General features: G+C 41.9%; 3 protein-coding genes across 3 annotated transcripts; 1 reads left to right on the top strand and 2 right to left on the bottom strand.

Annotated features, from left to right (window-relative positions):
- Nucleotides 1-331: 331 nt before the first annotated feature.
- Nucleotides 332-6,510, bottom strand: LOC136433619 (uncharacterized). The gene is made up of 8 exons (XM_066426012.1): nucleotides 4,687-6,510; nucleotides 3,908-4,036; nucleotides 3,448-3,558; nucleotides 3,192-3,263; nucleotides 2,800-2,982; nucleotides 2,556-2,691; nucleotides 2,070-2,233; nucleotides 332-1,520 (listed from the first exon to the last, which is right to left on the bottom strand). The coding sequence occupies exons 1-8, from the start codon at nucleotides 5,087-5,089 to the stop codon at nucleotides 1,159-1,161; spliced, it is 1,560 nt and encodes a 519-aa protein (XP_066282109.1). The 5' UTR covers nucleotides 5,090-6,510; the 3' UTR covers nucleotides 332-1,158.
- A 1,718-nt stretch (nucleotides 6,511-8,228) lies between these two features.
- LOC136431991 (uncharacterized) lies at nucleotides 8,229-13,115 on the top strand. Its single transcript, XM_066423001.1, has 8 exons — nucleotides 8,229-8,523; nucleotides 9,223-9,351; nucleotides 9,664-9,774; nucleotides 9,991-10,068; nucleotides 10,461-10,643; nucleotides 10,763-10,898; nucleotides 11,450-11,631; nucleotides 11,939-13,115. Exons 1-8 carry the CDS (start codon nucleotides 8,229-8,231, stop codon nucleotides 12,526-12,528), a joined length of 1,704 nt encoding a protein of 567 aa, XP_066279098.1. The 3' UTR covers nucleotides 12,529-13,115.
- On the bottom strand, nucleotides 12,613-22,154 carry LOC136433618 (U3 small nucleolar RNA-associated protein 25 homolog). Its single transcript, XM_066426011.1, has 19 exons — nucleotides 21,974-22,154; nucleotides 21,545-21,599; nucleotides 19,873-20,341; nucleotides 19,434-19,525; nucleotides 19,020-19,112; nucleotides 18,685-18,772; nucleotides 18,365-18,417; nucleotides 18,122-18,207; nucleotides 17,904-17,972; nucleotides 17,557-17,674; nucleotides 17,318-17,399; nucleotides 16,957-17,113; nucleotides 16,440-16,536; nucleotides 15,991-16,076; nucleotides 15,518-15,600; nucleotides 15,059-15,207; nucleotides 14,546-14,670; nucleotides 14,008-14,106; nucleotides 12,613-13,678 (listed from the first exon to the last, which is right to left on the bottom strand). Exons 1-19 carry the CDS (start codon nucleotides 22,126-22,128, stop codon nucleotides 13,432-13,434), a joined length of 2,403 nt encoding a protein of 800 aa, XP_066282108.1. The 5' UTR covers nucleotides 22,129-22,154; the 3' UTR covers nucleotides 12,613-13,431.
- Nucleotides 22,155-23,451: the final 1,297 nt, after the last annotated feature.

The raw sequence follows: 23,451 nt of genomic DNA, 5'->3' as shown, positions 1-23,451 counted from the left end.
TTGCCCAAGAAGATGTACACATCAGTGGGGGTCTTGGGTCTTGGTCTGTACCAGACCCCATGGGTTGGTTGAAAATAGTAGAAATTGGACAAATAGCTATAGGCTAGATAATTTACGAGCGGACTTACCATTTACAACCGACGGAATAGGTGTAAAACTACGAGAATGAGCCTTACACTAACGAACTGTGTCTGGTATCACGTATATTTTAATGGTTAAACGGATTTCACTGCGTTACACGTTATGTATGAAGTTTATCCACTGAAGCAGTGTATGCTACTACTACATCAATCTGAAGGCGGAATGATTGGACACCGTGACAAAGGTGGGACCAGATGGGAATAATAATGTTTTTTTACATAGAAAACACACCAATAAAGAATAAAATAAAGTTCCATACCTTTGCCAACAATCACTTCATTGATAGCGATACAAATGACGCCCTAAAGAGATTATGGTTGCCAGGGGAGTGTGTCTAGTAGGGTGATTGGAAATGTATCACCTGCTGCCCCTCCCCATGAAGAGAACAAAAAGTACACCCCTTGGAAAACTTCAAAACAGCCATAATCACTTCCTCAGCAGCTTTCAGATTGCTCTTGGTTATTTCGTTATAAATGATTGAGTGTTTTGCCGTCTTTGTTAGAAATTTAGCAACTAGTTTGTTATTCTCCAACACTATTTATTCTATACCCAAGTGTATAAACACTCCATTGAACATTATCATCTCAACAGAACTGACAACATTCCCTATTCGATACTGTGTTATTGAAATGTATTATGAAGATATGCTATTATGAAGAAACCATTAATACAATGAGTAGTTTGTTACATTTAAACACTTTTGGCAGATCAGGAATCATATTTTACAATTAGACATTTATTGAAAAGAGAAAAGTGTATTCGGAACCATTTCTAACATAAATACAGTTGTATACCCTTTGCCAGTTCGAAAGGTAAGTCATAGGTAACTAGGAATACAGTTATCTGAATCTGATGAACAGCAGTGTTTTATACTATCAATCAGTCTTCTTCTGGTTATGTACAGGGTCTGCCATGCATCTACATGTACATCTAAACTGTTCAACAATTCGCTTTTCCTCTCCTGCCACGGTATGTGATGTTATTACGATACGTGAACAGATTAGGAAGTCCCCTTATCTAGTGACGCTTGAGACCCTGATACTCACGAGGTTTAAGCCCTTGATACTCATGAGGCTTAAGATCCACATACTCGCGGTCTTTCTCTGATGTATTGGTTGGTGGGGGAGGCAAAGGCCGTAGGTAATAAGAATCCCCACTAGCTATGGACCCACCCCCAACGTTTTCATAGATATCATGGCTGTAGGCACTGTTCCGATAGCTGTCCTTGGGGCATGGGGCAGGGGTTTGCCCGGGATCACTTTGTCCCTTCCTGCAGTAACAGCAGCAGCAGCAGCAGATGGCTACAGTGATGATGAGGAAGATGAGAAGTCCTGCACCAAGCCCACCATAGAGGACCCAGGGTATACTGGTAGGACCTTCTGCAAAGTTAACAAATTAAAACATAACACTTTTCCTACTTATGCTGCTGAAAACTATTTTAAGTTAGATAATGATATATCCTTCAATTCCATTGTTCATCACTGCGACATCAAGATTGATTTGTGCAAAATTAAGCTCGTAGTCCAGGAATGTTAGCGATTGATTTGGAATACCAAATAAGTAATATTCCTTAACAATGATTACTGTAAAAGGGACCTTTGGCACAGGCACCATTTACAAGGAAATGGGATATATGCACCTCATACTGGTGCTGGTGGTATGGTTAACATGTCAGTCATAATGTTGGACAGGTGCATTCTGGAGTGAAAATCAGGATCTTCGACAGCCCATATTTCAGGCACTCCTTATGTCCATCGTGCAGTGCCGCTAGCCTGAGTGTCATCCTGTTTAGTTCCAGGCTCTGCCTTCACAGAACAAGGCAGAGCCTAGAACTAAATTGGATGACACTCAGGCTATAGTGCCGCAGCTACAGGGGTGCAAATATTTTCCCCATGTAACGAGTTCAGTCGTAGGATACTGGGTCATACCTGGTGAAGGTGTACTTTGTTCGGGAGGCTTGAAGTTGAAGATGATGTCAGCTGTGTGGTTACTTTGGAAACCAGTGAAGTACATGACCTTGACTGCACTGTTGCTGTCCCGATCGTACAGCTGAAGGTTTCCTCCAGCTGTGGCCTTCAGCAGGATTTGTATCCTTGGAAATAGAAATGACAATTTAATTGAGAATGTAATTAACAGTGACTAAGCAATAGCTGTTTTAAACAAATGAGACCAATAATGACAATTCGAGGTGTGTTAAAAGGTAACAATCAAGTTCAGTACAATTCCAATACTTGTGTTTACTGTATCAGTCTGTAAGGTACTTGACTTGGTTACAAAAGCTTCTAATTAGTTTCTTGGTTGCAATTGGTTGAAATGGATAGCTACTAATCGGCTTCAACACGCAGTGCAGAAGACAAGTCTGACACCTGGTTAACAGAATGATGAAGAACTGGTGAAGCAGAAATGAGCATTACCCTTGTCCAGGTGAGGCAGTCCAGTCCAGCGAGATGTCCTCCTGACAGGTGAACATGCCCTGCACCGGATTATCCGCTGTTCCTGTACCTATGGCTGTGCTGCAGGTTGTCGTCTCAGAGGCAGTAGTGACATTTTCTAAAAGAACAACAAAAGATTTTTTCGTGATGAGTATCAATTTTAGTACAAGCGATGTCGAACTTGTAGCAGAAGTAAATGATATATGATGGTCCATGGGGTTCTCACCATTTTGCAATGACACGACAATACTTCCTTCTGTGATGCCAAGAGCCATGCTTTTAAGATAGACTGGTGCAACAGGGAGGGAGTCGGGCTGGAAGGTGGCAGTCCACTTCACCCTGATCCGTTCCACTCGTGCCATGTGGATGTAGGCTGAATCACCATCCTCACTAGATCGGCTACAATTGCCTGGAATTCAAGATAGAAACGAAAAGATTAGAACAAGGTTTTGTTTGTCAGTTGATGACAGAAGTAGTGATACAAAACTTATAACATCTTATGCTATCATACAAACAATTCATAAATGAGTCATAGAGAAATCAAAGATGGTGACCGAAATGGACCAATAATAGTTATCTTGTGACTTTACCAATGCCCTTAAGATAGACGGATATTACCTTGTAAAGTAGTAATCCCATTGTTTCCTATGAGTTCATAGGTACAGTCATGAAATGCTGGGGCCTGCTGAACTGGATAAAAGAAAAAAGGAAATCAATTTACCAAACTTGAGGCTGAAAGACAGGTATATTGATAAGTATGTCATGTCTCAAAGTTTAACCTACTCTTGGTGAAGCTTTGAATATATTTCATCATTTATCAAATGTTTGTGACCCAGTCCCGCGGGTCCCTTCCACTGAGAGCTTTATAACTCACTTGTACGGCAGTGTGGACCTCCAAACCCAGGTGCGCATGTGCAGGATTGAACACCTGAGGCACAGGTCCCCGGGTAACAACTGTTGCTGTCCTCACGCCAGGAACAGGCCTCTGGAAAACATGAATAAAATATTGAAATCTTAAACTTTGATGTTGTGCCAAGGTCAATTGTTAATTAAGTTTCCCTACTGGAGCTTTGTTAAGTTATAGGTTGTTTTTCCATCTTGACTGCAATCAATCAATCCATCTACCTAGATAAACATATACCACGCGTACGGCAGCGTACCGACGGATTCTCGGTTTAGTGTATTTTTCTGAAATCTTAAACGATAACGTTAGATATACGTGGATCATCACAGTCATACATCAATTGATTTTGATTGATCTGAAAATGTTTAGAATTTCAAACTTGATAGCGGTGTTTGTGCGGCTATCAAAACATGTACAGTCGCGTGCTCACGTCTGCATCTCGTTCCCAGGTTGTCGAAGGCCTGTCCCCTGACCCCGTAGTCTCCGTCACACCGCTGACACTGCTGGTTACTACCGTGACTACAGCTCAGGCTGGCGCAGTGGCTGATGGGAGTACATGCTAGAATATGACATCGACAGAAATGTTAAGGTTCCCCAGGTAGTTAGCCATGCATGCATCATCACACATTTAAGACAATGCAATCGGTTTAAGTGACCTTCAAGAGGCTGAAATAACTGAACATCCCAATGCGCTTCACAATCTGGTTAGTGATACACCAGTAAACGTACAAATCACGGGAATGTGTCTACGTCAGACTCTGCGAAGATATCTAAAATAGTAGAAATAGGTTTAAATTATAGGTTTAAATGTTGACACTCCTTGTGTAAGGAAATAAGTTTGCGGAAACGAAACTGACTATGATTCCGTATATTGGGAATCCCCATCCGTTTGTTGAGACCAGGATGAGATCATCAGAGTGACATGTCTATTCATCTTCACAAAGCATCGTTCCTCGCAAACCGGGCCTTGGGCGTGAATTTCTTTGACCAAAGCAATTGAACTGAAACCGTCCTTGTTTACATAAAACACTGCTTCGTGCAAAGTGGTTCCCCTTAGCCCTGACCCTACTTTCTCCATAGAGTACTTCTTCCTTAGATAGACCAACGTTTTGATATCATTATCATTTCTATCAAATACATTGTAAATTTTAAAAGTACTATCAAATACAGTGTAAAACCTAACAAAAGCCAGGTAATAGTGGTTCTAACCTGATTGACAGCAGGTGTTCCAGTAGTCACCTTCACACGCACAGTGAGAGGCAAACGGAGTCCCGCCATTATGACAGAACCGGTTGCACGGCTCTGTCTGTGAACTCGGTCCCGCACAGCCCGCCCCGCCATGCTGAGCGTGCCGAGCAACCCCCCTGGCCCGGGTCCTGGTGCCCGAGTTCCCGCAGGGTGCTGAGCAGCCGCCCCAGCTGCCCCACGAGCCCCAGGCACAGTTGACGGGAGTCGGAGCTCGCCTTCTCCGACGCCGCCGCCACCCTTCAGAAGGTCCCGTCACCATCAGCAGTAGCAGAATGATGACAAGGCGCGTTTTGGTTCTCGGGGTCATTTTGAGCTGAAAAAAATCGACCGCACACAAAATGTTACGGAACGAAAAGGAAATCATCACTTGTTTCTTGTTTTTACAGATCTCAAATCTTGTATCTACATCTGTACTTATCAATTTTCGGATGTCATGCCCCAACGTTACATTCCAATCGTTGCGACGTGTCCTGAGGAGGGGGGCTTATTGATTTTGAAAATGTTGCTATACACTTGGAGTTAAACGTGTCGAATCTATCGTGTTAATGTTATATGTCTTATCTTGAGTATTTTCCTTTCAATATATTGAAAACTATGCCACACTTGCAATTCAGAAATCAACACTTATCTAGCAAACATTGTAGCCTAGTGCCCTAGTCTGACTAAATAAATCAGTGAGAATTTGTATAACAGAGACTAGTTATAGCCATGCCATGTATAGTTTCACCACCAGTACTGTTGACATTCAAATCTCCGTTTCAACGGTACAGAAAATGGAAGAAACACATAATAGGAGAACTAACGGCAGAAGTACTTACCATCACATCCGTCTTCTAATACTCACAGAAGGATGTGAAGGGGATGAGCATTTTACCACTTCCTCTTTCTATTTTAAAACAGGTACTGGCCATGGGGACGCCCCAGAAGTTCGAAACACAAAAGAAGGTGTCGTATTCCATGCTGCACAAGGGCGGTTTCAATTCAAGTGCTTTGGTGAAAGAATTCCACGCCCCGGCCTTTGGCAACGAATGATGCTTGGCGAAGATGAATAAACATGTTACTTTGATGAGCTCACCGTGCTCAAGGACTCCTGACTCATCTTAAAAGACGGAATTGTCGGTTTCATTTCCACAAGCGTTCGCTAAAAGAATAGCGTCCTCACTCAGGTGTTGTATGTGCATTTGAAACCCATACTACTTAGTGAAGAGTTTCGCCAATCTTAAGCTGTCTTTGTTGACACATATTAGGCAAGTTTAGTCCCAACTAAGTAACCATATTTTGGCCGACTTCTACAAAATTTGTAGATGGAAAGGCCTGGTAGAGTCTATCTGTGGTGACACAGATGATAGACTTATACAATTTATCGAATGCCCTTGATACGTTTTACTATTAGTACCCTTTGCCCTCGTAGGGGTTATTTTTCAGTGCCGTTTGATTCACTGCGTTACACGCTATGTATGGAATTCCTCCAATAGAGTAGTTTGTCAATATGGAGACAGAGTAAATGGACATACATCAACGTGATAAAGATGGGACCAAATAGGAGGGATCGTGTATTTTGTACAATGTTTCACATGTAGACAGACCGCAATAAAGATAAACTAGAGTTCCATACCTCTGGCAACAATCACTTTCTATAACTATGCAGGTGACACCCTAATTTCTACCTTAAATGTACAATAATCATCATTACCGACATGGGCCTAGCATGGGTACCATCCTCCGAAGTAACCGCTGGCTCTCGATCTCTTTTCGCTTGTTGTTACCACCAGCGAGTTTGTACGAAGGTTGGTACCCAGGCTAACATGTTCAATGACTATGGAACATTTTTTTAATAAACAGGAAAGAGATTGTGCTACAGCTAGCTGTTTTTAATGCTTATTGTGCAAGTTACATTTATTCCCATCATTTACCACTCAGGCCAAGTATTATAGATTATTGCAGAAACTAAAATATTTGACTACTGACAAAAGTTAACTGTCTATGACGACATGGTGAAGACAAGAATGAACCAATGGAGGCTATAAAGACTAACTTTTCCCCGAGATGATTTCTCTCCCCCTGAAGCATTATCCAACAGTGAAAACCGCTTTCAACTTTGACATCCTGACCTTATCTGTATTTGTGTTGGTATACCGGTATGACCACCTTTCGGCGCAACACGTCAACTTCGCGCTGGCTATATACTGCAGAACGACTTGGCACCTAGCTAGACCGTACACGTTCCCTCCGGTTGCAACAGGAAGGGATCTGAAAATGGTAAAATGGTAAGTACCCGACCCCGACCCCAACAATAGAAGACGTATCGTTGTTTAGGAGAGTTGCTCCTCTGAGTTCAAAGTACTGCAACGTAGCCATTCTGCCAACGCACATAGTTTCGAACAAAAGAAACGACCCGATCTAATCAGGACCCGTGTCTTCACAACAGATACTCCTACGACACAAATCTATTCAACCCGCAGCATTGTTTTTATTGTCTGGTGTTATGGTGACACACACGGACACTTCTACTTCTTCTCATTTCGTACAAGTAGTTTTTCTTGAGTGGATAACTGGATATCTGCTTCATAGAAGACGAAGCTAAGCCTCTTTTGTGTTGCGTACTTGTGGGGCGTCCGTTTTGAAATAGAAAGAGGAAGTGACCGTGGTACATTACTCATCCGCCCTTCACATTCTTCTGCGAGTCTAGAGGAGGGTTGTACTGTACTGGTTGAGTGCTGCTGACATAAGTTATCCATTTACGTGCTTCTTCCTTTTTCGAACGAAAGGGACCTTCAATGGCAGCACTAGTGGTAAACTAACGTTATACATATCTTGTCTATGACTAGTCTGTGTAACACAAACTCTTCCGTGTGACAAACTCTTCTGTGTAACACAAACTCTTCTGTGTAACACAAATTTTATCTCTACTGTATAACACAAACTCTCGCTGTCAAGGGCCTAACGACTGAATGGTCCTCTAAAATAGTGATTTATTTAGTCAGGCCAGGCTATAATGATATGTTTGATAGACAAGTGTTGATTTGCTGAAGTACAAGTGGACATTGCACTGTGTCTACCAAAGACAGCAACTGGTAAAATGATATGAGCGAAACAAGTAAAAATGCTAGTTTGCATTTTTTTCTGTACTTGAGGTCGTTTTGTCAGACACTAAATGCACAGGTTCCAATTACTCAAAGTGAAATACTTAGGACATATAACAACTGTCATTGATACGATAGAATTGGCAACATTTTGAAAATTAATCAGCCTCCCCCGAATCCGGCGCAGGAAAAGAATCGGTGACGCTGGGGCATGCCACTTGTAAACGTGATAATGTACACGCTAACATGATAATAGTTTATCATTGACATTTTGTAGATACAAGATTTCAGATCTGTAGAAATAGGAAACAAGTGCCGATATCCTTTCCATTCCGTTACAATTTGTGTACGATCGATGTTTTCAGCTGAAAAAAACCCAAACGCGTCTTGTCATTATTCTGTTCCTGCTGATGGTGACGCATGACGGGACCTTCCGAGGGATGGCGGCGGCGCCGGAGAAGGCGGGCTCAGACTCCGGTCAACTGTGCCTGGGGCCCGTGGAGCAGCTGGGGCGGCTGCTCAGCACCCTGCGGGAACTCGGGCACCAGGACCCGGACCAGGGGGGTTGCTCGACACGCTCAGCATGGCGGGGCGGGCTGCGCGGGGCCGAGTTCACAGACGGAGCCGTGCAACCGGGGCTGTCCTAATGGCGGGACTCCGTTTGCCTCTCATTGTGCGTGTCAAGGTGACTACTGGAACACTTGCTGTCAATCAGGTTAGAAAGGCCGTTAACTAGATTTGATTTGTTTGTTTTGTTTGTTTGTGTATTGGTTCGCACAAATAAAAAAAGAAACAGAGGCAGATAGATATACGTGATATAACTATAGGAGGGAGGAAACCCGGGAGGCTTTTCTAAGCCCTCCTCCTATAAACTAACTAATGATAATAATGAAATACAATTATAAAGAAAACCATAGATATAACCAATTTCTAGTACACTTAAATAGAAGCAAATTATGGAACACAATAATACATGAATGAATCAATAAGTATACAACAAATCAATAATAACATGTCAAGAAATGATCGAAAATGAAAATCAGACTAACGACAAATTGAGATTTACTTCATAGCCCTTGAAATGATAATGGCAGAAACACTTTATTTCCACAAGCGGTGCCCTTACTCAGTGTATTGTCAACATTTTAAGCTTTCGATCTAATTTGTCTTTGGTGAGAAATATTCCTTTGCGTCATTATAGCAAAACTGCATTGGTGTTTTGTATAGCTCCTCAGAGTGTCATACGGACACCTTATGGGTGCCGCACTAACCAAATAGTGAAGTCCATTGGAGGTTCACATATCGCAGCTTCTTGAGGGTTCCTTAAAACCGATTCATACTGTCTTCAATGTGTTCATGGCTACAAGCAGCTAATTGAAGAAAGAAAAACATGTCTATCGTGGTCATATTCCAGCGTGTAGTCCCATCAGCCACTGCGCCAGCCTGAGCTGTAGTCACGGCAGTAACCAGCAGTGCCAGCGGTGTGACGGAGACTACGGGGTCAGGGGACAGGCCTTCGACAACCTGGGAACGAGATGCAGACGTGAGCATGCGACTGTTTTATTAGCCGCATCAACTTCGTTGTTCAACTCGAAACGTTAAACATTTTTAGAACAATCGCAGTAGATTTACGAAAAGAATCGACGGATGACTTTGAGGATGCTTTAATGTTGATACTGGTTGGCAAGTTGCCGGGAGTTTGTGAGCCGCGGCTAACGAGGATGGCACCCAGGCTAGTGTTGAAGATGCGAAAAGCTCTAACTTAACAAACCTCCACTTGGGAAACTGAATTAACAACTGACCTTGGTAGAACTTTAAGGTTTAAGATTTCAATATGTTAGGACATGTTTTCCAGAGGCCTGTTCGTGGCGTGAGGACAGCAACAGTTGTTACCCGGGGACCTGTGCCTCAGGTGTTCAATCCTGCACATGCGCACCTGGGTTTGGAGGTCCGCACTGTCGCACAGGTGGGTTGCTATATCTATAAACATCTTTGAAAGGGAACCACCAAGTTGGGTCAGGACCATTCGATACGATAATAGAATAGTCAAAGCTTCGCCATGGATACGCATAAATGAAACTTTGCATACAAACATGGCACACTAATAAATATGCCCTACCTGCCAGCCTCGGGTATGAACTTTAACAGTTTGGCAAATTGGTTTTCTTTTCCTTTTGTCCAGTTCATCAGGCCCCAGCTTTTCATGACTGTTCCTATGAACTAACAGGAATAAATGTCAATGGGATTGCTACCGAACAAGGTAATATCCGTCTCTTTGAAGGGCACTGGTAAATGCACTATTTTTTGTCTATTTCGGTCACCATCTTTGATCCCCCTTGATTCATTTCTGATCTGTTAGAAATTCGATATACTAGTATCAGATTGTATACATGTCCCCCTTAGCATGTACCCAGAGCGTGATGCACATACGACATATAGCCTGGTATCCAAACCTATCCATCCTCTTTGACCAACGTTGCATCAGAGTAACAGCTGTTGCATACGATCTCCCTTTTGGACAAAACTGTATGAGCCTATATACGGGATATTTACCTTACATACTGTTTTGTTATGACCAGTAGTCTCGATATTCTGTCGACATGTTATAAACAGCTAGTGCTCTAATCCTTCAGTTTCCATGTTTGATTCCAGGCAGCTGCAGCAGATCCAGTGAGGATGGCGATGCCGCCTACATCAACATGGCACGAGTAGAACGGATCAGGGTTCGGTGGACTGCGACCTTCCAGCCCGGCTCCCTTCCTGATGCACCGGTCTATGTTAAAAGCATGGCTCTTGGCATCACAGAAGGAAGTATTGTCGTATCATTGCAAAATGGTGGGAACCTACTTTGTTCTGACAATGTTATCATCAGCTCTCATAGATCAGTTACCTCTGCTACAAGTTCGGCATCACTTAAGCTTGATATTCATTGAAAAAATCTGTTATTCCTACAGAAAATGTAGAAACTGCTTCTGAGACGACAACCTGCAGCACAGCCATAGGTACAGGAACAGCGGATAATCCGGTGCAGGGCATGTTCACCTGTGAGGAGGACATCTCACTGGACTGGACTGCCACACCTGGACAAGGGTAAGGCTCATTTCTGCTTCAATGCGTTAACGGTTCACCATCATTCTGTTAACCAGGTGTCAGACTTTGCTACAGACTTGGCTTCTGTACCGCATGTTGAAGCCAAGATCTGGTGGCAATCCATTTCAACCAGCCTAGAGATTGCCTTGCCTACTGAAGAATGCTTGACCACGTTGTATTCGTTATGGAGTAGGGGGAAGGTTGATAGCCTCCGTTGCAGGCTTCCCCACGGCAATTTTTCAACTTATCGGGTCAGGTTCTTTGGCTGGGGGCCGTATCTGCTTGAGGCCCCGTATCTGCTTGGGATCCTGTATCCACACATCCCAAGCAGATACGGGGCCTCAAGCAGATACGGCCCTCCAGCCAAAGAACCTGACCCGATAAGTAGAAAAATTGCCGTGGGGAAGCCTGCAACGGAGGCTAAAAGCTTTCGTAGCCATCTCAAAAGTCTGGGATTGTGACCTACTGAACTTGTTATAGTTGCTTTCCTCTCTTTTAACCAATTATTGCTTAGCCACTGTGAAGTACATTCTCAATTTTCTATTTCTAAGGATACAAATCCTGCTGAAGGCCACATCTGGAGGAAACCTTCATCTGTACGATCGGGACAGCAACAGCACAGTCAAGGTCAAGTACTTCACTGGTTTCCAAGGTAACCACACAGCTGACATCATCTTCGACTTCAAGCCTCCCGGACAAGGTACACCTTCACACGGGAAGACACCTTCATCAGGTATGACCCAGTATCCTATGGGTAGCTGAACTAGATTTGCATTCCTGTGTGTGAACTGTTTTTTCAACTTGAAACTATATTTTTGTGTGCAGTGCTATGTCCTAGTCTGTACTAGACAGAGAGGGAGAGCACCTAGCAATGACCCTTTAAGCTCTTGAACTTGAAGAGCAAGATTTTTACTCTAGAATGCAAATGTATAATGGAGTTTTAAGGATTTAAAAAAAATCTAATCATATGTCCCTTTTTCAGCGACATGAAATACATGCAGTATAATATATGTCCTCATGCTTTTAATTTTGCTTTACAGAAGGTTCTACTGGTATACCCTGGGCCCTCTATGGTGGGCTTGGTGCAGGAGTTGTCATGTTCCTCATCATTTCGGTAGCAATCTGCTGCTGCTGCTGCTGTTACTGCAGGACAGGGCAAAGTAACATCAGGCAAACCCCCGCCCCACACCCGAAAAACAGCTATCAGAACAGAGCCTACAGAAATGATATCTATGATAACACTGGGGGTGCATCCACAGCTAGTGGGGACTCTTATTACCTAGGGCCCTTACCTCCCCCACCAGTCGACGTGCCTCCTAAAAAATTGGAGGAAGACCATGTGTATGAGTATGTCAAGCCTAGTGAGTATCAGAGACCCAAGGCTCATGATTATCAGGGGCTCAAGCCTCATGATTATCAGCAGCCCAAGCCTCATGATTATCAGCAGCCCAAGCCTCATGATTATCAGCAGCCCAAGCCTCATGATTATCAGCAGCCCAAGCCTCATGATTATCAGGGGCTCCAGCATCGTGATTATCAGGGGCTTAAGGCTAATGAGTATCACGGACCAAAGCCTCATGAGTATCAGGGGCTGAAGGCTCATGAGTACCAGGGGCTCCAGCCTCACTAGATGAGGGAACTTGCTACGCTCTTACATAAAGGCCCTGGATGCATCGCAAAGACATTACATAATATGGCAGGACAGGAAAAAGAATTGTTGTGACATCCAATTACAAGTTTAAAGACAGTGTTGATGTAGAAGCATGGCAGACTCTGTACATAGCCTGAAGCAGACTCGGTGATAGCAGACTTAACCCAATATACTAGTAATACTGCTGTTAATCACACGACTGTATTCCTGGTTACACATGACTTATAGCTGTCAATGGGAAGGCAACTATAGTTAATGCTAGAAATAGTTCATAATACACTTCTCTCTTTTCAGTAACTGTTTAATTGTTGACTAACATAAAATTCCTGACTTGTCCTTGTCATAAGACGTTAAAACGGACCAAACTACTCATTGTATCAATGGATTCTTCTAAACTGCTTTAAAAGCTTTAAAATAGCTTTCACTAATAATATACACAATAGTGAGTAGAAACATGTTATTCTGGGAATGTTGTTATTGTCAGTTTTCTTAAGATTATAATGTTCATTTGAAAGCCTGTACATCTGTGTACACTTGGGTGCAAAATAAACAGGGTTGAAGACTAACAGACTGGTTTATACATGAAATAACTAAGTGCAGTCTGAAAACTGCTCAGGAAGTGTTTATGGCTCTTTTAAAAAATTTCCCAGCAATTTACAATGTATTTTTTCTCTTTATGGGGACAGCAGCATACAACACTGTTTCAAATCATCCTACTAGAAACTTTTGAGGTTTTCTAATACTTCCAAACCCCTGTCTTCAATGGTTTGTCTGGTTCTGGTTGATTCACATGGAATCTCGTCCAGTCTTTTTCAAACTTCAATATGCACAATTGTTGTTCATCAGTGAATCATAAAAAATGTCTAACATTGAGAGCATACTCTACCCTTGCTCCCCTGTCACAAACATGTGGACACTCTTGCTGGAGGTGATCATGTGCCCACACCTGCTGGCGCCCACCACAGCGGCCAGTCTCTGTGCGTCGTACTTGGTGTACATGACCGTACAGGTCCTGTCCGACACCCCCTCCTCGCCCCCCGTCTCCAGCATGTTGCACAGCTCGCTGTAGAAGTGTGGGAAGAGCGGGAGCTCGTAGAACACCAGGCTGCGAATGCCTTTTATCCTGTACCTGTGCGGGATAAGTGGCAAACAAAGGAGTTCAAATTACATGCTGTTATTGATGCTTCCATCAAAATAATTATAAGAAGTATGCTTGTGAGATGACAGGTATAGTTGGACAAAGTGCCAAACAAAGGAAGTTCAAATCCTGTGCTGTCATTAATGATTTCATTCTAAAAATGATGACATGTGAGGTGACTTAACAAGTAATTCTTGAAATTAATTTGCATCTATTAAAACTGAAGAGATTTCTTTGCACAGTGAAATAAAGACTAGGGTATATGTCGTGTGCATAGGCCAGCATATTCTTGTGATTGAATAACTGATTCTATAACTTGCCTTCTGAAAAAGTGGAATCTTTCAGTAAACAGCAAGAATGGTCTGTCTCCCCGTTGGAAGTACTGCCGTGCCCGGGAAATGTTGGCTTGCGTTGTGTACCTGGCAAAAATTGTCAAAGTACCATTGTCAAACATATGGGACAGGAACAAGCCTTTAAAATTATACAGTAAAAACTGCCAAAGAAGACCACTCTTAGAAAAAATCTGGTTTATGTGGACAGGTGCTCACTATAGACAGGATTCTTAATGTCTGTGTCAATAGGAAAAATTCTAATCTTAGGAACCAACAAAAGAGGTCACACAGGTCAAGACTTTTGCAGAGGTGGTGACATGTACACGTTTGACTGTATGGCCATTACCTGCTGTAATATTGAACAATCTTTCTCACAAGTTGGATCTATCTATTTAGCTTCCTCACCAACTGACTTCCGTAGTTATTTGATTTTGATTTTTTTATGTCTTGACCTCAGGAAGAGTTGTGACAAGCTAACTCTTAGTAACGTTAGGTTCAATGGGCAAAAAAACATCTTAAAACTTACTCGCAGATCTGTGCAAAGGTGATGTCCTCTTGTCTGAAGTAATTTCTGATCCGCACAAAGTCAAAGTAGGAGGGGATGAAGAACAGAGTGCGCTGCATGTTCCCATCCTTCATCTGGGGCAGGATCTACAGAGGTGGACAGGAAAATTCAGGGTCAGTCACAAACCAGAACTGCAGAAGACAAATTTACCTATTTCCCACTAAAAGCCTTCTTTATGAATATGATAAACTCATACCATTATAATATCGACGAAGGCTAAACGTCCAGGTTATAAGATAACAGCTACTCAAGCAACTGGATAAGTTTTGAAAACAGTCAGACTGTCATGATAGGAAGTGCATGCTTTCTGAAATGTCTGTTTTCAAAATCTATCCAGTTGCTTGAGTAACTGTTATGTTGTGTTGTACCATTAAAGCTTCTTCAGACTAAAAGTATACCACAATCTTAACATTTGTAACACTACAAACAACATCTAGCACTCTGTCATTAATTAGGAAAAAGGTACTGATTTACCTGGGAGACAAAGAAGTTGAACCTTGCATCAGCTGCTTGTGTGAAGGAGGAACACTCCACGCGTTGGAACACCTGCGGCAGCTGCAGGGCCACCTGGCAGATGGTTCCCCTGGCCGGAGGGTTGGACACCTGCACCTTTCCTGAATAATGTTGGCTAGTCAAGGATCTAATTTGTACAACTTGTAAGTTGAAGGATTCAAAGTCAAATGTTTCAGATTAAGTAATATTGAACAAAGTGTGTTCAATGTTTCAACCAAATGATGAAATCTTGTCTATTTGAGAGTCAGAATATTTCAAAGCAGTTTAAGCATCATAATAACTATTCATCATGCCGGAAATAAAAAGCTTTCAGTGGACTGACAGTGACAAGCAATTCTCTCTGTACAGATATGTGCTTGTTGCTCTGCAGCAAATGGAAGTTATAACTAGCTTGCATGATGTAAGGTTGAATAAGGATATTATGGCACTGTTTGTTGAAGATGGCATTGATCTCTGGACTGGGGATACTGCTGAAGATCAGGGTCTGTCTGTAGAACTTGGCCCTGAAATACATGGTGTAAAATACTTTCATTCGTATATGGATAAACATTCTGTTACATACACCTGTAGATTTCTTCCTCTCATTTGACCTGAATTTCCTTATATTACCATAGTTTCAGCAGAATTTGATAAGAATTTGATCAATGTATACCAAGTTTATCTTGAGAGTATCTATTGTCTATTGTCTCATGTCTGAATACTGATCATATCCAGTCTACAATGTACTAGTAGAGTTTGGCTTGCTATTACACTTAGTATCTTATGTGACTCAATGATTCACAATCAATCTTATCTTCACAAAATTGACAAGTCTACAATCAGTGTTATATGTTTAGTATGTAATGCATAAGTTATGTATGAAATGTATCATAGTTTTTCTGCATGATGCTCACCATCCGTTCAGGTACCACATCCTGACCCTGGAGAAGTCTGTCTCATGGGTCTCCTTCGGTTGCAGGTGCATGTGCTGCATCAGGTGCTGTAACATAAAGAATAACAATAGACTAACAAAAGGCCATAGCTTGTTCTCACACTAAAGATATCCTGTGGGACATTACAGAGCCTGTATGTGGGTCCTGTATATGTACGGGGTATTTTTCAGCTGAATGCATCACACCGCAGCACCAAATGGGGATCTAACTATGCCACAGTAGGACAGAAAAAGTCAAGGGAAAATTTTCCGATTAAGAAATCACATTAGTGAAACAAATTGCATAAAAAACACCAGCAGGACAAGGGTTAAGATCCGAAGATCATTATCTCAAAGCACCAAAGCTACAGACATCCAACTATGTCCCAGCTATCTCTGTTCAATCTTAGGCCTGGCACATGTGTGGTTTACCTGTATGTGCTCCCAGTTCTGCATGAGGTAGGTATCAGCCTGGTCCAGGATAAGGACTTCAATGGAGGACAGGAAGTCATAGTCTCTGTCTTTTTCCCTAGAGGGTGGTAAAGGGTAGCACTGTGTGATCATCAACAGCTCTACTGCTAAGCTTGCATCACACTGTCAATGACCTTACCTTTGGCAGAATTTGATGATTGCCAAAAGCTTTAGGTCTCTGACTTTCAACATTGCCAGAGAGTCAAGTGTATGTTTCATCTGAAAATCTACCATTACATTGCACAGGGCTCAGTGACCTGCGTACATTGGCCAATCCCTAAACATTGTGCAATGATTGACAAGACGTCAGCCGCATTGCTGCCGAAAATATCCTTTAAAGCTTGCAGGCTCATCAGGCAAGTTATTTTCCTACTGAGTGACAACGGCTTCATCAAACCAAACATTCAAGCCCTTCACAACTCGAAGAGGTGAAGTAGGAAGAAGGAACTTAAGACAGCGACAGAATCCTGAATTTTACCCTTCTGCACCGATGACTGTCCTCAGTCCCAGAGGAGAGGCGATGATGATGTCCGACAGGTAGAATGGGGAATACAGGCGGATGTTACGTCTTGATACAGACAGGCCAATCCTAAAGTGGTCGTCAATGTTCCCAGCAAAGGTGGCTTCGAAATCCTCTGTGGGTAGCAAAAAATATGATATAGTGGGAACCGGAAAAATCAAAGGCTCCTTGTCATGATCACTAAGGTTTGCAGTTTTTGATATTTTTTTCATGCTAGCAGAATTACATTGCTCTAAGAAGAATTTGAAACACAATATCAACTTTCCTTGCCAAAAGACTCATTCCTACGGCCAACCAGTCTAACACTGCTCATGCCTACCTGGAAGGGGGACTTTCGGAGGAGCATGTTCCAACTCAGAATATTCATCCTGGAATCTCTTCTTGTTCATCACTTCCACTTGCTGCAGAAACAAGATGTAAAATAGATGAAGATATTACAAGTGCAGATAAGTAAAAAAAAGTCACAATATACAGTACATGTAATTAGCTCCTTCTAAATTTGAGAAATGATTTAAGCAAGTATTTCAACTTAAGGTCAAAGGAAAACATCATTAAGACCTTTCCGTCCGGTCTCCTCATGAGCTGGATGATGACCTGTACGGTCCTAAGTGCTGCTTCTCTGAAGGGGACCACCAGCAGGACCTTTGGCCTCGTCAGCCCCTGGTCCTGGAACTCACTACAGCAGGAAGGGAGAATTATCAGGTACATCAGCAAACAGAACAACTGTGGATACGAGCATAACCTTTGGCCCAGTCAGTCTCTGGTCCTGGTGCTCATTATAGCAAGCAGGGAGAATTAGAAAATATATCAGTCAACACAAAAAGTGTGGCTAGACTGCTGCATTACACAATTTACAATGCATGCTAGTTCAATGTTGGCTGCGTCTATGAAAATAAAAAACTCACTCTGAGTCTGGGTTGACTTCTGCCCCAAGCTTCAGTTTGCTATTGTGTCTTGTCACCACACTTCGAGTCCTGTGAAAAACGAAGAAAAGGAAACAAATTTTTTCACAACATGGCGCACAAGAGGTACAAAAATATCATACTATAAGTAGTATAACATAGCCTTGTTTCCTAAAAAATGTGACTGACAAAATATTCATACAATAAACTAAGTTACATACTTCAGAACATGGTTTAGGGCATGTAGACAGTACAGCTTCCTCAACTCCTCTCCATTCTGATGTGTTCTCTCTGAGTAGTACAGGTCCTGCAAATGGAAATGAGGACTGTATGTGAGAAAGATACAGGTGAAAAATGTCCACAAACTTGTCATTGTCAGCGACATCATGAAATCAACAATGATTGATGCTAACTCTGAACTCTGAAGGCAAAACAGATCATCAATGTTACAGAACGCCACTTACCTTGTATCCATGTATCAGTGAAAACAGTTCCCTCTGCCTGGCTGTAAACTCACCTGGAAAACATTATAAGATATATTACAACAACATGGGAAAATTCCATGGAAGTAACAGCAAACAGTATCTAAGGAAAGCTTTATCAACTGACAAGTGCTATAATCTTAATCCTAAGCTCCACTCTGTTAAAGGTATGTGAATATTCAAATGAATAGGTTATGGCACTCAAAGCAGATGATGACAAATATTACATGTACGTGTAATGAACACAATAATTTTGTAACACATGATATGGTAGTAGATGTATGAGCAACAATGTGACACACCATCAGATGATGTTTTTATCTCCTCTGCATTTTTCTGACTGCCTGTCCCATTCACATCAACCCAGTTGGTACAGAGAAGTCCCCTGACCTGTTCATGTGCAGAGAAAAGATTATGTCAGCCTTCTATTGACATTCAAAAAAAATATAAAAACATGATCACAAAGAGCCAATTTTCATTTCGGTCCACACATCACCTCACCTTATGTGTATGATGAATTCCACTAGCTACTAGACACCAACTTAGAGTATGAGATTTTGATGAAAATGCCTGCCAGATAGTGAATATACATTAAAGGTAGAGGAAGGAAAGTACAACTGTGGTCAACGATGCTTACATTCATTTTGGTGATGCTGTCCTTGTTGACAGCGATGCTTTTGTTGGGAACATCGGGACAGTAAGTATGCTGAAGTCTGCCTAGAACTTTCCACTGCAGGAAAGACACAATCACAATCATACACATGAATATTACAGAACTACTGATTAAGCACTGAATGAGAAGTGGGTGTGCTTACAAAAGTTTGGTATTGATTAGCACTAGGGGTATCCTATCTCTACAGCTAAAGTGGTCCTAGCAGGGAGTGTGCTGTGAGTAAGGGAGAAAGTTTTGATATTGAGAGAGAGAAAATGTTGAAGTGGCATCTACAAACTTAAAAAAAAAAAAAACTTTTATATTGACACATAAATACAACATCTAAGTTAATCATACAGTTAAAGCAATCATACAATAGCAAGTCATCAAAACACAGACCGTTGCCTCCTTCTTTGCCCAGTTGCTCTGCTGTCCCAGCTTGTCCACCTGGTCTTCCTGCAGCTCAGTGGTTACTTGCTGCCAAAAAGGGTCTGCAATGTAAAAGGTAACGCGGTCAACCTGTGGCTTTGCTACAGCTTGCATTTTCAGCCAAGCACACCAGGTCACCACTACTCTTATAGATAAGTGTGTTGGGTTATTTTCATGTGCAGAGGTTTGACGCCATAAGCTCCCTCATGCACGGGGCCACCGGCTTTATGTCCCCATCTGAAAGGACAATACGATTCTTTCCCAGTTGTACCCAGACCCAAGCGACTGGTTGAACATGTAATACACTATACACTCAGTACCATGAGTCAGTATGCAACAACCAGTAACCAACATATCATTGTGTGGAGGTACCAATAAGACTCTACCACAGAGTAATAGTGGAACATACCCTTCCCAGTAGTGGTCTTTTCCTCTTCAAGATCCTCTACCTCACTCTCTCCATCTGAAGACCATTGTCCTTCCTTCTCTTGCTCCTCCCTCTTTGATTTCAGCTTCTTTTTCTTTTGCTCTAAGGCTCCATCCTTTCCAACATCATCTTTTTTCCTCTTCTTTCCTTTCACTGTTCTTTCTTCATCAGATGGTATGTCCTCAGGAACAGTTTCTTCCTCCTCATTGTCAGTACTGACATCTTCACCATCATGCTCTCTAGTGATGTCTTCCTGTTCACTGTCTTCATCACTTTCAATGTCATCTTCCTCCTCTTGCACATCATCATCATCATCATCATCATTCTCTGATTCTGAGATCTCTTCCGAGGAGCTCTGATCTCTGTTTGACTGTAGTGATGTCACTAGGAGATCATAGGGTGTCTGCCTCTCATCTTCACTTTCACTGGATGATGATGATGCTTCGTCATTCTGCAAAACATTAAATAGTAATGCCAAAAATAATTACTCAAGCAACTGGATAAGATTTTGAAACAGTCAGACCTTTCAGACAGTATCCACTGTCTTTCGTCAGTGACTAACGATAGGACTGAGAACACCAGCTTTATACCAAAACTCTGAATAGATATGTTAATGAGGTAAAGACAATTTAGGATGTCTTGAAGTAGTCTTCAAAAAGAAGATTAACTCAAGACAAAGTTATGCCAATAGTTCAATTAGCTACTGTTGTTCTAGTACAGTAACTAAATGTTGCTTGTCCGGGGGTGGGGGGTGGTGGGCAGTGCATTATCCCAAGTGCCTGAAAGTTGAACGCGTAGACCGCCTTTCCTGTTGAGGGCGGGGTTGTACATCCTCGCAGCAACATTTAGTTACTGTACTAGAACAACAGTAGCTAATTGAACTATTGGCATAACTTTGTCTTGAGTTAATCTTCTTTTTGAAGACTACTTCAAGACATCCTAAATTGTCTTTACCTCATTAACATATCTATTCAGAGTTTTGGTATAAAGCTGGTGTTCTCAGTCCTATCGTTAGTCACTGACGAAAGACAGTGGATACTGTCTGAAACGTCTGACTGTTTCAAAATCTTATCCAGTTGCTTGAGTAATTATTTTTGGCGTATCTTATTACCTGGATGTCTAACCTTCATCAACGTATTAAATAGTAATGATTATAACACTAACACTGGTCTCAATTTTGTCCCTATCATCATGGCAATGACCTCGAAGAATCATATATTTTCATTAGTTGAATCTAATGGCAGGCAGTCCTGATAGTGTGTATTCCTTTGTAGCACTACTAAATCATCAAGACTTGTTAGGACTCTTTCTATATGGTATTAGACCAAGTCTTCCTCCTGGTTTTATGTACACTTCAAACCCCTAATACATCCTCACAGAGAAGACATAGCTAGCATCAACCAACTACTGCTGGGCTGCTTGCCTGCGAAGCTGGTGTGCTATGCCGACATGACCGAAGGGCGGTTATACCGGCCTGGTTATATAGATACCTACAAGCTAGTACTAGTACCTACCTACATACATGTACCTGCTCCCTTGACCTCTAGGTCGTTAGGGGGACAAGGTAGATACAGATAATGACACATAGAGCAAATGCAAAGCAGTTTATACTATTGTATAGGGTAGGTAACAAACTGTATTGAAATCTGCTAACCTTATCTGGTCTTGGTTGTTGACTTCCTTCTCCCTGAGCTTTCCTCAGCGCTTCTCTGCAAACATTGTTGGGTTCATTTTAGTTTTGCACATGAAACATTGTCCAAATCTTATGGCGTACAATTCATAATCCGAGAAACAACAGATTAACATTCAACATTTCTGAAAAAAAAATGTACAAGCAAAATAAAAGGTAGCTGTTTTTGTCATAATTTTTCAAGTCTTACTTTATGATGTCTAAGTTTTATCGACAAGAGTAGATTAGAGTAGAATCGTCGGCCTGTTTAGCCCGCTCGTATGATTCGACAAATTTCATAAAAATATTATTGTATACATGTGCATGAGACACGTGCACGTGCAAGCGCGAGCATGTTGTTTCGGCGCCCCCCCTCCCCCATATGAAACAGGATCCGTGGTTACCCATGTTTACCTTTCTGCTTGTTGTCTTCGACGCAGATATTCTTCCTGTTGATATCTAGCTTTAGAATTTATCTCTGACAACTTCAGAGCCCTGTTTATCTGTCGTTGTTTCGCTTTCTGTCTATCTTCCCGTCGGCGACCTCCCCTACCTCGACCACGCGCCATCTTGGACTATCACATTGTGAAGATAGGAGAGAAGTGGTCCGATAAACTACTTTGAATTTGACTGCAGCTCATATAAAGACAAACAATATAATAGTTGTAATAAGATTTAAAATAGTAATATAAAAATAATTATCACATAGACATATCTCAACAATATAATGAATATAGAAGTCCATGATAAATATATTTCACCTTAAATATAATGAATCGTGCCAGACGGTACCACTATCATATTAGGGGTGTTATTTTACTGGGTTTTAAAAAGTTGGGAACATGTTTTGCCCATATAATCTTCTGGGTGGTGTGGGGGAACTTTTGAAGAGAAACGGAAATAGTTCCTTTCACAAACATTTCTTACACCTAGTCTGTGAAGTTATGAACCATTCTTTCATTAGGCAACTTGAACAGCTAGAACATGTTTTAATAACATGATCAAGGAGGTTTTATATAGACTAATAGAGACAACAGAGACTTAGCCCGTCCGCTCTCCTTCTATATAAAACCTCCTTGATATGATCCTGCTCCCTGCATCTGCTTGAAGATTAGCTGGAACCCTCTGAATTTGCTGACTCTGTCCCCTAGGTCCCCTAGCATACAAATTATTTGATTGAACTGATAGTAACAACATCGACTACAGCTTTTACGTAGCTAGTGATATTTCTAGACTGCACTGTTCAGTATGTTGACGAATAATGGGTTTGAGGTAAAGCTGGGCTGTCTAGCTGGCCTGTCTAGCTGGCCTGTCTATCACGTCAGGCTACTCAGGACACTCAGATCTTGATCGGGTACTGGGAAACACCCCTCTTGTTGGGGTAAAGCGCCTAGGGGAGAGTGCGCTGCGCTTTATTGTCCTCTCAGGTGCAGGAGCACAGCCTCCTTGACCTTGGGAGATCGGCTATGTATGTGACGTCTGAGGTAGTGAGTTCCAGTCTCTCACAGATCATCCCCCCATTCATATCCCCAGAAACTGTTAGACACGTCATGCAGCTGCGTCCTCTGGCGGAATGCATTCAAACTACACCAAGTATATGGTATTGTAATCTTCAAGTAAAGAAGGAATACTACCGTAGTAAACTGATCTTGATATGTGTTTAGTTCTTTGAATTTCTAAGGGTATGCAAGCAGATAAACAATAACAATAAAGGAGAAGGAAACGGTTCTCATGGTTGGTTTTGCGAACAGTGATGCTAGCAGTTTGGCTAAACAAAGGTGAAAGAAACCTTTCTATATATATTTGCATATATATAGCGATAGCTGATAAATCTGGATCCAAAACTAAGGAGAAAACGTGTCATGTGCGTCTAGTATTTTTGGGACCTCGGA

This window comes from Branchiostoma lanceolatum, chromosome 4 (assembly GCF_035083965.1).
Source record: "Branchiostoma lanceolatum isolate klBraLanc5 chromosome 4, klBraLanc5.hap2, whole genome shotgun sequence".
Taxonomy (NCBI): domain Eukaryota; kingdom Metazoa; phylum Chordata; class Leptocardii; order Amphioxiformes; family Branchiostomatidae; genus Branchiostoma; species Branchiostoma lanceolatum.
This window is presented reverse-complemented; position numbering and strand designations above follow the sequence as displayed.